Source organism: Sinocyclocheilus anshuiensis, unplaced genomic scaffold (genome assembly GCF_001515605.1).
Source record: "Sinocyclocheilus anshuiensis isolate Anshui unplaced genomic scaffold, SAMN03320099.WGS_v1.1 scaffold1318, whole genome shotgun sequence".
Taxonomy (NCBI): Eukaryota; Metazoa; Chordata; class Actinopteri; order Cypriniformes; family Cyprinidae; genus Sinocyclocheilus; species Sinocyclocheilus anshuiensis.
The window spans coordinates 111201-124722 of NW_015557160.1; the positions used below are offsets into that span (position 1 = coordinate 111201).

The 13522-nt window shown below is 35.8% G+C and overlaps 1 protein-coding gene across 6 annotated transcripts in view; it reads left to right on the forward strand.

Annotated features, from left to right (window-relative positions):
* The window catches only part of LOC107678285 (membrane-associated guanylate kinase, WW and PDZ domain-containing protein 2-like), a 114065-nt gene extending 104546 nt beyond the window's left edge, over positions 1-9519 (forward strand). For 5 of the 6 annotated variants that reach the window (XM_016473496.1, XM_016473498.1, XM_016473497.1 and 2 more), the window contains 9 exons: positions 859-1054; positions 2129-2308; positions 3080-3265; positions 3339-3720; positions 4708-4900; positions 5300-5443; positions 5955-6093; positions 6550-6638; positions 7920-9519. In XM_016473496.1, the coding sequence (XP_016328982.1) occupies positions 859-1054; positions 2129-2308; positions 3080-3265; positions 3339-3720; positions 4708-4900; positions 5300-5443; positions 5955-6093; positions 6550-6638; positions 7920-7976 (1566 nt within the window). In that variant the 3' untranslated portion in view covers positions 7977-9519. The remainder of the gene's footprint in view (positions 1-858; positions 1055-2128; positions 2309-3079; positions 3266-3338; positions 3721-4707; positions 4901-5299; positions 5444-5954; positions 6094-6549; positions 6639-7919) is intronic. The other variant, XM_016473499.1, reaches the window with a different exon arrangement.
* The last annotated feature ends 4003 nt before the right edge of the window (positions 9520-13522 follow it).

Genomic DNA, 13522 nt, shown 5'->3' on the forward strand with positions numbered 1-13522 from the left:
TATTGTTCACAAATCTGTCTAAATCTGTGTTAGTGAGCACTTCTCCTTTGCCGAGATAATCCATCCTCCTCACATATATATATATATATATATATATATACACACAATTTGTGGGGTTAACTAACTATATTATGAGATGTTACTATAAAATTAAAATGACTCATACCATGATATTTTTATTATAATGCCCAGTCCAAATTGTTTTTTTTTTCTTCATAATTTTTTTATTTCATTCGTCTTTTAGTTTTATTTCAGTTCAGTGTAGTTTTCATCCCTTTCCATCACAAATTCTTCCATCTGCCTGTAATGAGACACAAAACACTGTGATTGGTTGTTTTACATGGCAATCAAACAGCTACTTTTTTTTTTATTAGATTGCTTTTGTTGTATATTTATTTATTCATTTGACAGAATACATTTGAAGTCTGAAGTCAGGGTTGAGAAATATATTTAATTCTTTTGCACTGCATTTTTTAATTTGTATTTTCGTTAACTTTGGTTTTTACTGCTTATTTTCTTCTTCATAATAGTTATGGTTAACAGTTATGGTACAGTTGTGGTACAGAACATGTAACAAATAGACTTAGCATCTGATACCATGAATATTCCATTTACCACCACTGTACATGTTTGTAACAGTGAGCTGGTTCGGTTTATTTACAGTCGTCTCTTAGCTAGTTGTCTTTGGTAATCTGTGGTATTTTCATTTTGGTATTTGCAACTTTCTGTCAGGCTAGATATGTATCCCATCAACTAGTCAAGAAAATTGCTGTTTGAACATGTAGAACTAGTGACAATATTATTATGAGACGGTGCATGTCAGTTCACATTAACGTGATGACTGATTTTTCATCACAGATTGTGATCGGAGCAATCATAGAGAACAGCCCTGCGGAGCGCGACGGCAGACTGCGTCCGGGAGATGAGCTGGTCTCGGTTGACAGGATGCCCGTGGCGGGGAGACCACACCGCTACGTCATCGACCTCATGCACGCGGCGGCACGAAGCGGACAGGTCACCCTGACTGTAAGGAGGAGAGTTCTGCTGCAGCAGGGTGAGCAAAAACCCTCCAGTGACAACTAAAGCAACACTTTTATCCTCAAATCCAGTCAGTAACTACACTGTCAGGGTTTATAAAACAACAAATTCCATTATATGGGTATTTAGGATGAGTAATTTTTTTTTAGTTCCTTTAACCCTATAAAGCCCAGTGTATCATATTTGATGCACACATTTATAAGGCCTCTGAATTATGAACATGATCAAAACTTTTCTGAAAACCTGTTGTGCACAATCTACTACATGCCTTCTGTCGTCTGATTGATAGTTGATAGTAAAATTGATAGTAAAAGGCCTTACAGTGGAATTGTACAAATGTCCCCCTTCAGGTCTTTGTACATGTTTTCTTGCTGTATAATCTTTACTGATTTTTACAAAGTAAATGTAAGAACATCTTTTATTTTGTCATTAATATTTCAAGATGAACATTTACTCAACTTAAGCAATTTAAATTTTTTCATGACATGAAAAATCATGTAAAATATGATATATCAGGAATGTTGTACATCTATTAATCATCTTTGTATTGCATTGCATTATAGGTTTTTGCATTGCATGCAAAACTAAACATTTAAATATCATCTTACTAAGACATTTTTGGGAGATATAGAGTGAAAACTGATATTTATATGCAAAAAATGTATTTACATTAAAAACTATCAGAATTTCATCTTACTTTTAGCCATATAAATATCAGCAACTGCACCAAACTGCATATTTTTGCTCAGTTTGGGCCTCTGAATAAAATTGAGGTGTTTTTTCCTAAGTAGGTGTGAGCTCCATATTTTCACTATATCAGACTATTTGAGTCATTAAAGCCTGATGTATTAAATGTGACACAAAACATAAAACGTTTTTTTTTTTTTTTTTTTTTAGATTTTTAAATTTAGATTTTAAAAAATGTATCTAAAGGTTAAAAAAACTGTTCGATTAAAAATAAAACAGATTTTTCTGACTATTATTATTTCATGTTTTGGGATTTACATTATCAAGAATAAAACTGCAGTAATTTGTGGCAATTATCTCTTGAGTCACATTGCTGTGGTTTGGTGTTTGCTGCCACCTGCAGGCCAGCCATGTGAGGAAAACGGTGCAGCAGCCAATCAAAGCAATTCTCCCCGGGGTCATGCAGTGTGCCCGGTCAACTTGCCCCCCACCACTGATGTAGTTATCCACCGTAAGGAAAGCGAAGGCTTTGGCTTTGTCATCATCAGCTCCCTCAACCGTCCAGAGACCACAAACACAATAAGTAAGTCCTGCCTTCACATAGCTGTTAATCTGATGCTCTGGTGAACACTAATGCAGTTTTACACATGGTGATCTATTAAAGGGACACGTTTATTTATAAAGTTTTGTAGTGCACATGTATTGAAAGTATGGGATCAGGCCCCTTATTTGTGTGCAAGAAGATAGTTTAAGCTTTGAAAGCCATTTCCTTTCAAAGGAAGGAAGCCATTTAATCTTATCCACATTTGGGTAAATCTCACAAAACATGTTAAAATAAATAATAAATAAATCTATTTGACACCTCTTTCGACCTAAAATTCTTATTACAACAAAAATGAAGCTTATTTTAGTACCATTCATAATACTATTAAGAATATTTATAATATAAATGTATATAAATTATAAATATAAAATGTTTATAATAGTAATATTATTAAAATATGTATTATAGCAAATGAAGCCTATTTTAGTACCAGTTTAAGATTACTATTGAGAATATTTATAATAGTAATTTATATACATTTTAAACATCAAATAAATGTATGATGATGATATTGATAAAAATATGTTTCATTATATTATTATTAATATAATTTCTAATTAATTCACTTATTCACTTGTAAAAAAGAATTAACAGTACTAAAACTATTGAAAATATTAATTTCTATTTTTAATGTTCTTTTATATTGGAGGGAAATATGACATTTCTTACTGTTTTTTTTTTTTTCACTGAAATATGATCAAAATATTTTACATGCAATTCTCATGATATTTACATTCCTATGTTTTCTAGCTGTGCCACATAAGATCGGCCGCATCATCGAGGGCAGTCCGGCTGATCGCTGTGGGAAGCTGAAAGTTGGTGATCGTATTATGGCCGTCAACTGTCAGTCTATTATCAACATGCCTCACGCTGACATTGTCAAGCTGATCAAAGACGCTGGACTCACTGTCACCTTGCACATCATCCCAGAAGAAGGTATGATAAGAATATTTTACAATAAAGAAAGATTTCTTTCTTCCTTTGTAAGCACAATCATTTTGTGCCCTAGATGTAAACGGTGCTCATTCGGCCCCTACATCAGAGAAGCAGAGTCCCATGGTGGCCCAGAAGCACAGCCCTCAGACTCAGTCCAGCCCAGCAGCCCAGCAGAGCCCGACCATGGCTCATCCCAGCCCACCAGCCCCCCACCCCAGCCCGGCCACCACACAGCCCAGCCCCCTGCTGATGGAGCCGGGCCCTGGAGCTCCACACAGCAGCCCACCAGTGACTCAAAGCAGTCTGCCTGTGAGTCAGGCCGGCCTGGAAGCCATGCAGTCAGGCTCAGCGGTGACTCAGGCTGCTCCTGTTGTGGATCCGGGCATGCCGGGAGTTCAGCCCACCTCCATCGGATCAGTGCCGGTACCGCCACAGCTGTACCTTCATGACACCAGGTACCGCTTGCTCGGATATATAATTCTCATGTCTGATTTAATATTAAAGCTTCAAATCAATATCTATCTATCTATCTATCGTTCTATCCTTCTATCCTTCTTTCTATCTTTTTTGCATCATGACATTATTTTCATTATAGCATTATTTTTTTTTATCACCATTAAGCACATTTTCCTCAAAATAATCATTACTGTATTTCATCTGGATGAAATTGCAGAGGTTTTTCTGTCATTTCTAAAATAATATCTCTAATAACAATTATCATGTATTACAATAAAAATTGCTGCAATACATTGATTTTAGTATTTTTATTTAATTAAAATTATTTTAAATTAAAATACTAACATTTTTTAAATTAATAGATTGTAATATATCTTTTCATGTTTTTCCTTTTGACTTTTGGGGTGAAATATGAGACGGGCTTGTTCTTGACATGCTTACTGACCCATCTAAATCCCTTCTTTTTATTCCTTTGTTGTTCCATGTGTCCACGTCTGTTTAAAGCCTTATGTCAGGTAGTCTTTGGGCTCAACCAAACTGCCTTGGGCAGTCTCACGTCATGCTTCGAGCGTCTGCTGTCTTTCTCTCACACCAGCCAGATGTAACATCACTTAACACTTCATGATAAATTATTTACCTCCTCAATAATGCGTGCTTCTCCTCTCAGGCAGGGTTTGCACATTTTTTGTAGTTTTTTTTTCCCCAGGGTTGGCTCAAGACTGCTCTGATTTATGCATTGTGAAAGATGGGAACTGAGACTTGATAAATATGGCCCATGAGCAAAGCCCTGGTCACATGGTCAAAAAAGGTCATTGTTAGACATGTGCTGTTTTATTGAACATTGGATGTAATAGTATTTAAACCAACATTCACAGAGAGTTTAGGTGGTTTAAACTTGAATTTTGTGGGAAATGTGTAGCTGAAGTTATTTAGCCTGTTGAATTGTGGGACAGGATTGCTTGGTTTGATCTTGTTGGTACCTACAGGTCAGAGGTTAAAGCCAGGCAGGATGTTAAGCCTGATATCTGCCAAGCTGCATATACAGACTACAGACAGCCTCCGGTGGACTACAGACATCCTCCTGTAGCAGACTACAGACAGCCGCCCACCATGGAGTACAGACACCCACCTGCTCTGATAGACTACAGACAGCACTCCATCGCCGATTACAGACCACAGGTCAAACTGCGCATTTTATTACACAAAAAATTACTTGACATCCAGAGTTTGATACAATTACAGTACAGTGCAGCTGGAAAATCAATAAAATCACCATTAGAAGTGCCATGTTTTTTCTACGCAATGAAATCACCTGTTATAGCACAATTTGTTTTTGTATATAAAATATAGAGCATTTGTATTTGTCCGTTACACTTAATTTCAATAAATAAATAAATAAAATCTCATCAACATACATTTTTTGTGATTTTTGGTGTTAAGTACATGAATATAAATTAATATTAAATATTAATATTACATTTAAAATTGAAGATAAAAGCTGAATAAAAGTCAAATGTGGGAGTTGTCTTGAAAAGCTGCATGCCACACTTCAATTTTTTTTCTTTTCTTTTTTTCCAGGACTATGACTACTTCACTGTGGAACTGGAGAAAAGTGTGAAGGGATTTGGCTTTAGTATCCGGGGAGGACGGGAATACAAGATGGACCTGTTTGTGCTGAGACTGGCGGAGGACGGACCTGCGATCCGCAACGGCAGAATGAGGGTGAGAAAACTCTAAAAACTGTTAAGAGAGTCTCACACTCAAACTGTTAAAACAATTTCAAATAAATGCTGTTCTATTGATCTTTTCATTAAAGAAGCCTGAAATATTAATCAGTACTACTGTTTTCAACATTGATAATAACAAATGCTTCTCAGCAGATTAGAATGATTTCTGAAGGATCATGTGACACTGAAGACTGGAATAATGATGCTGAAAATGCAGCTTTGCATCACAATAAAAAAATACATTTAAAAATATATTTAAATAGAAACAGTTATTTTGATAATAATATAATAGTTATTTTGATATAATAATATTTCACAATATTACTGTTTTTTTTCTGTATTTTTGATCAAATAAATGCAGCCATGGTGAGCATACCTAAACTTTTGAACAGTAGTGTCTTTGCATTTATTCCATGACTCTATGGAAAGGTTGACTCTGGTCAATTATCATAAAATAAGCACCTTCAAGATGAAAAATATCCCCCTATTTTCCCCTATGTCCACAGGTTGGCGATCAGATTATTGAAATTAACGGTGAGAGTACGAGAGACATGAGTCACACGCGCGCCATCGAGCTCATCAAGGCCGGCGGTCGTCGAGTACGTCTGCTGTTGAAAAGGGGCACGGGACAGGTGCCGGAATATGGTGGGTATCACAACACACAAAGCCAAAAAACACCATTTTAATCTTTTAAAAGTTTTTCAGTTTAAAATAAATATAATTTTGTGTAGCCATTACCAACTTCTCAGACTAACATAGAATTGATAATCATGTTTTAAAACTAAAACCTGCTGATTTTGGTTGAAATATTGGAGCAGATGCTCGTAAATGTGCTTATTGGAGTGCACCGGGGAACAATAGCTCAAGCGGGATACGGTGGTCTTGACGGTTTGTTCAAGCTGAAAGCTTTCTGTTAAAAGCTTAAAAGCCTTTGATGACTCACTACATCAATTAAACCTTTCAGTGAACTGTCATTTAGTGACGAAACGTCTAGTAGCCTGTAACTAGTGTTCTCGTAACTCCTCTCCTCTATCAGCTGCTCTGTTTTTCTAACTCTAATCTGCAAAGCAATAGTTCAATCTTTTACTTCCTGTCCTGTAGGAATGGTACCTACCAACCTTACCATGTGCATGAAAAGCGACACTCTAGCCTCACCCTATTTCTTCATAATGGGACACTCTAAAGACACGGTTCGTGGCATCCTGCACATCTCTCGGCTTTACATTTTCTTTTATATCTGTAGATTTTCTTCTGTTTCCATTTGCTTTGGCACTCTAGCATATGTTGCATGTCTGATTATCTTTTAACTAGACTGTGATTGGTCGCAGTGTGTTTGTGTGTTGTTATGTATCACTGTGTGCATGTGCACATGACAGTGTTGGGAAGCTAAATTGAAACTGATGCAAGTAGTAAAATAGTTCAAATACAATCAAGCTACTCGTTGCTAACAAAAAGCAGCTAACTACATTGAACCTATTTAAGGGGCAAAATTGTTCAATATATTAATATAAGATTATTTATTTGCAAACAGAGCAGTATTTATCTGACAAAAACAACGAGAAACTCAATTGACGTTTCACTAAGCCCCGCCCTAAAACTGTAAATTACCAATCGTACTTTAGCAACTGCTGCCATCCTTCATTTTTTCATACAAGTTTGTGATCTTTTCTAATGAAATTAAATGGAAGATCTGTGAGTTGATTTTTAAATGAAATCTTATGGAAATTAGCCAATCTATCTATATGTTTATAGATAGATAGATAGAATTTTCAAATTTTCAATTCATATTTTTACATTTATATATTAATATTTGTATCTATAAATTTAGACTAAGTAAATATTCACATTTCTAAATGTTTAGATTACATTTATAGATATACATGTTTATACATATTATATAGACATTTGCAGTTATGTTTAATTACTTCATGTAATTATTTCCCTCATTTATATATATTTATACTGTGTGTGTGTGTGTGTGTGTGTATATATATATATATATATATATATAAAACATTTTTTACATTTATTTATAGAAATTATATAATTTTATATAACATCAATTATATATATTTTTTTTATTTATAGAAATGATATATTTTTTTACATAATATCAATTTTATATATAAACAATGTAGCAAGTCGAAAACAGGAATATTTTTGGAAATACTGTATTCATCACTATGTAAAATAGCACAAAGTGACTCATGAATAATTTTTTTAAGTAGTTCATTTACATAAACTGTCCAAATGAACCAATTCACTAAAATGAATCAGACTTCTCGAAATAACAGATGAGGAAGAGTATAATTATGTTCCCTTTTACCATAATCTAGCTTGTTACTGGAAGTGCTACTAAAAAGTTCATTGCTCCCCAGCATTGTATGACTTGTGTTGTGTACATTGGCAGTAACCTTGCTGTGCAGTCAGGTGTAACGGGTGATTCACAGGTTCTTTGTGTTTCCTGGTAGACAGTGCCGCCTCCCGGAGTGCTGTCTCTCCAGCCGCCCCTGCCTTGTCGGAAGTAGGCTCACCCCGCTAGTGTGACACTCGCCCTTCGCCGTCATCTCATCCAGCCTCAAACCCTGGACTTTCAGTGGCATTCTGTGACAGTCTGGACCAATCACGGCGCCCCTTGTGGCCAGTTTTGTGGGGCTTTGCCCGCAGAACGAAGGGTGGCAGGTCCACCTGTAAGAGCTGTGCTTTGAACAGCCTAAAAAATGGAGGAGATGGATCATAAAAGTCGAAAATATTAAGAACAGATGGAGACACATCAACCTCAAATGGATTGTTGCATCCAACTTGCTTTTCATATAGACTTTGATCCAAGTTTGTTTTTCATTTTTCCGGACGATCCAGATGAATGGCAGCCAAAGACGCGTGGCTCGCCCTCGCTGTTTAATTCTGGATCCAGAGCGGAAACTTCTCACAGGGGAACGAGCCGAACTTTCAACACCTCGTTCTTCCATCCGGTGGACCCGAGCTCACTTTATTTGTTTATCATGTAGAGGTTGTTTATTTTTTGTATAATTTCAAGACGTTCGTACCAATCCCCTAGCGATGCCGGGGGTCAAATATCGCAAATATATGTGTAGCATGAAAAGAGATTTCCGAAGAAACACACTAACTTGTTGAGTTGAGAACTTCAACATTTCAGTATTGCGTTTCGTTATATGTCTGATGGGAAAAAACACACCATAGACATTGTGAAACACTGACAGTAAATATAAAGGGAGACATGATGGAGATACAAGGGTAAGTATCACGCCGACCCATTCGGCCTGAATTATGGGAGGCAAATGCATATCAATCATCAAATCTGCCGTATGGACGTACCCCTTTAGATCCCAAGACAATATGTTACATTAGTATGGTTCAGTCGATGAATTCCACACCCAGCCAAATGTTCGGTTACATTGCGAACTGAACCGAAGAAGGAGCGAGGATGTTTTCGAAGCCTCAGTACATCATTCTGGCCTCATTGTCCCTGTACTGTGTGCCACCACTGTGGATTTGGGGTGCCATCTTACACCTCACAAGCTTCATTCCCATGTCTCCGATGGCTCTGTAGTTCATGGAAGCTAATTAGCGGAGCTAATTAAAAAAAGATGGTTTTTCAGGACAGTTTGGTCTGAGACTAGGAGACATGTAGTCTTTCACCGTGTCCTAACCAAGTGCGACATGACAAATAATTTGCCTGTTCGCTCCGAACGTGAAAATGCTGTGTAATGCAACAAAATCACACCCAGTCAGAACTTATTTGTCATGTAGTACACAGCAATGTGGATTTTGGACCAATAAGATGTAACTATGGGCAGGGCTACATACAAATAAATTTGGGTTTTGGACCAATAAGATGGCAGTGGGCGGGGCTACATACACAAATTGGCAAAATTTCCTGCCGCTTGTTACAGTTGCGTCTAGTTAGGACAAAAAGTCAACATGAAATCAAATTTGACTCTATTTCTAATGCACATTCCTGATCAAGATGTGCATGATATTTTGGTATCATACCGGTTATTGGTTGATATTGGATATTTAATTTTGCGTTTTGATATTTAAAATGCTAATTTCCCGTTTTTATTTTTAGATACATTTGCCGTCTTCTATTGCTCACTTAAAGTTAATCTTTAAAAATTAAAATTTAATAACACTGTTAAATGTAATCTTTAGCAAGTCTTGCAATGAATATACATTTTTCATACTGTACAATATGATGTTGTGATGCCCGAATTCACTTGTAGCATTTAAAACTATTGTTTTTGTAGTGTTTTATTTTTATTTATCTAGAAACAATTTTTATGGAATTTTAATATTGACCATTTATCAGTTATCACACGTAACATGAAAATAATTATCGGCTTTGGCATCGGCCAGAACTTTATATTCTGGTCACTTTGCTTTATCGCTTGACGTTTTATCACGTCATGCTTGGTTAAGACACGGTTAAGGTTCAGCTGGGAGCAAAGACAAGGAAAAAGGATGTTTTTAAATGATGGGGGCAGGGGCGGCGTTTCCGTATGGCAGAGTATGGCAGTTGCCATACCCTAGCCCAGTCAGGTGTGCCGTGAAAAATTATCCAAACTTCATATCTCTATTATAATTCGTTATTATTATTTTAAATCAAAGGGTTTTACAAATATTTAACCAATGATAAGTCTTACAAAGAGCTTGTCAGTAAAACTTCGTAACGCCATTGGATCCTCAAGCTCTCAGCAAAACCTCGTAACTTCACCCCGTCTCCATTCAGATGGACTCGCCGCGCACAGCCTAGAGGAGACAGATCTCCGCTTTTTCGCAATGCAAGGGTACATAAATTACTGATGTTTGAATAGTACAGCGTTTTTTTTTACTCAAACACTATGTCTGTAAAGGCTAATGTTTTTGTGTGTTTGAAGAGCGGAGAAGTAGGTTATTTGCTGTCTAGCCAATACTTTTGTGCGTTTTAAATATCCTGTGCATAAGCGCTTAATCGTTTATATCATGAGATTTTGGCCAAGTGTATTAAACAACAAGAAAAACTAAGCGCCCATATAGCAACAATAAACGTTATATAACATGTAAAAGTTGATGACAGCATATAATGCGATGCACTTGCCATTCTGTTGACAGACAAAACACAGATCTCCTCATTCGCCGGCCAAAAACCTTGTTAACTCCATTTGAGCTTGTTTTTCATAAAGGCCTAATGTTCAAGTGCAAGTGTCTGATACAATACCAACACTGACGACGCAGTGTTGTTTAATTATTGACTTTTTTCCCCTTTCTTTCTGTTTTCCCCCTGTATTTCAGTAGAGTGTGCCATGGAATTGTTTTATTTCTCAACACCCCCACGCGCCATACCCTATGGTTTTGTGAAATGCCGCCACTGGATGGGGGCATGATCAGGGTCTGTCTAGCATGAAAGGGTGGGACCCAGTTGTATGGGGCAGAGTGCCTTACTGGCAGGACAAAGAGCAGTATGAAATATGCATTTTACTTCAAAAATAGAAATACCTTAAGAGCTGAGCTTTTGTTTTCACCTTTGATTCAATGGTGACAAACTTTTTTTCTGATGTCGTGAAATTGTTTCTTTAGTTAAAAACAGCGTATTAAGATCAAAACATCTGATCTGGGACATGTGGACAGCGGTATGAGAAAATAAGGAGATAATATATCAAAATTTTGTGTTTGTTGCGGCAAACAATGTTTTATGCGAACCTCTGTCCTTCTGACCTTTTCATTAAATGGAAGAGACGGGGATTTCATACGGTGATAGTGATCAACAGAAACATTTACAGTGATTGAATCTCACAGTGTGGAGGGAGGGTTTGATACCATGCAGTGTTTTGCCTCTTTTTGTATTAATTTAATTGTGACATAGTCTTATGCTGCTCTGCACCTGTCATTCTGATCACAGGCTGATAACTGTGCCAATTCAATTGTTCTTTAGGTATGTGGAATGTAATTCCAGATTTTCGAGCGGTTGTGTGAACCACAGAATATCCTGAAACTACGTCGGGAGCTGCATTGAAAGGTGCATATCAATACAAGCGTATCACATTCCTACTTCTTAACACTGCAAATAATAATAATAATAATAATGATAATCAGTATTTTGTCTTGTTTTCCTGTAAAAATTAAACATTCTTAAAACAAGGTTCATTTTTTTGGAGAAAGCAATTCAGTAGACTTGAAAATACATAAAACATTTCTTAGCAAATGTAATATTTAAAATAATAAATATTAAATTTGATTTATTTAATATGCTAAGCTTTGCCAAAATAAATGTAGTTGCTTTATTTACCAAAATGTACAGTATTGTTTAAAACTTAATTAAACTTACATATTTTAATTATTATAATAATTATTTTTCATACATTTACTTTATTTCGCAATCATTCCTAATTCATAATATGTACACCATTGTGAGATTCCTAAATTCAATTTAATGGAAATTTGTCAGTTCAACCAAATATGAAAGTTTGCTAAAAATGTACACACTGTCATGTCATCCAAGATGTAGAAGATCTCTTCATGGAAACAGATTTGGAGAAATTTAGCTTTACATCACTTGCTTACCAATGGCTCTGGAGCTGTGTGGATTACTTGTGGATTATTGTGATGTTTTTATCAGTTGTTTGGACTCTCATTGTGACGGCACCCATTCACTGCAGAGGATCCACTAGTGAGCAAGTGATGTGATGCTACATTTCTCCAAATCTGATGAAGAAACAAACTCATCTTCATCTTGAATGGCCTGAGAGTACATTTTGGGTAAAAAAACATTTTTTTAAACATGTATCTTTAATTTATTTTTTTCTTGTTTTAAGCATACACCTCTCTAAATTTGGGCTAATTATGCCTTTTTTTTTTTTACTGTTATAATTAAGTTATAGTATAATTAAGTTATAAATAAATCAAATTCGATATGTATTATCAAGTAAATTCATTTTCTTTTTTTCTTTTAGGATGTTTAGATGTTTTTGCTGGAAAACAAGAAAATTCAAGATTATTTTAAGTTTTTTTTTTTTTTGCAGTTGCAACAAGTAAATTAGTAATGTGTGCCACAATAAAGCGCTCCCTGTTCATATCTCCCTGAGGGTTTTGTAGCCAGCACATAATATTTGTAGTCTCCATTGATTGCCATCGTTGGGTGGAGTGTGCTAGATCAAACTGCTGTTTACATGGAGAGACGGACAGCGAGAAACGGTGAAGAAAAATTTGGATGCATTTATTGCACAGCTCATAGCTTTTACTGATTGAAGCTGTATCCTGCCTGCTGTGAAAATAAGACAAAGAAAAAAAAAACATTTTATATTATTGAGGAAAATATTGAATCTGTTAAAGATGGCACATGCCGGGGCCCATTCAGATCAATATTACTGTCTAGTGTTAGATGTGTATTTACCTTATACAGCTGTACTCCTATAAATATGGTTTAATGTATTATTGATAGTTTCAAAGACTAAGTGATCAAATATTTTTATGAAATGCAACAGTACGGATATAATAAATTTTGCTAAAATCTTGTTTACCTGTATGATATTCTGATATACTGTTAAATAAACTCTTGACAAGTTCTAAAGTTAATTTTATAGCTCTCATTATACACTGTCTGGTTCTCGGAATGTGAGCATTTATACATTTAGATAGATCGATAGATAGATGGATGGATGGATAGATAATTTCATGTCCAGTTGGTGCAAGTTGTCACACAAAAAAGGTATACAGTTGTTTAATTAATTTAATTAATTAATTTTTAGTCTTTTATTTGAAGCTGAGACTTTAAAGTATGTACTGTGAATATTTACTGGAGTGAAGTGTGTCAACTAGCCCCGGTCTCCTCTTCAAGTTGTCCTCCAAACCACAAGGTGGTGCATTATACTACAAACAATATGAGAAAAACATTCAATGAAGAAGTTAAGAACATTCTTTATGGAATATTCGGAATCAAACGAACCCAAAACTGCATAATAATGTCTGAAAAGCATAGAAACCTTCCTCCCTGGATGGTGAAATCTGACGTTCAAAGAAGCAAAGACAATGAAGCGGTGATAAAGAAAACGCGTGGTGAAACAACAAAAAGGATAGC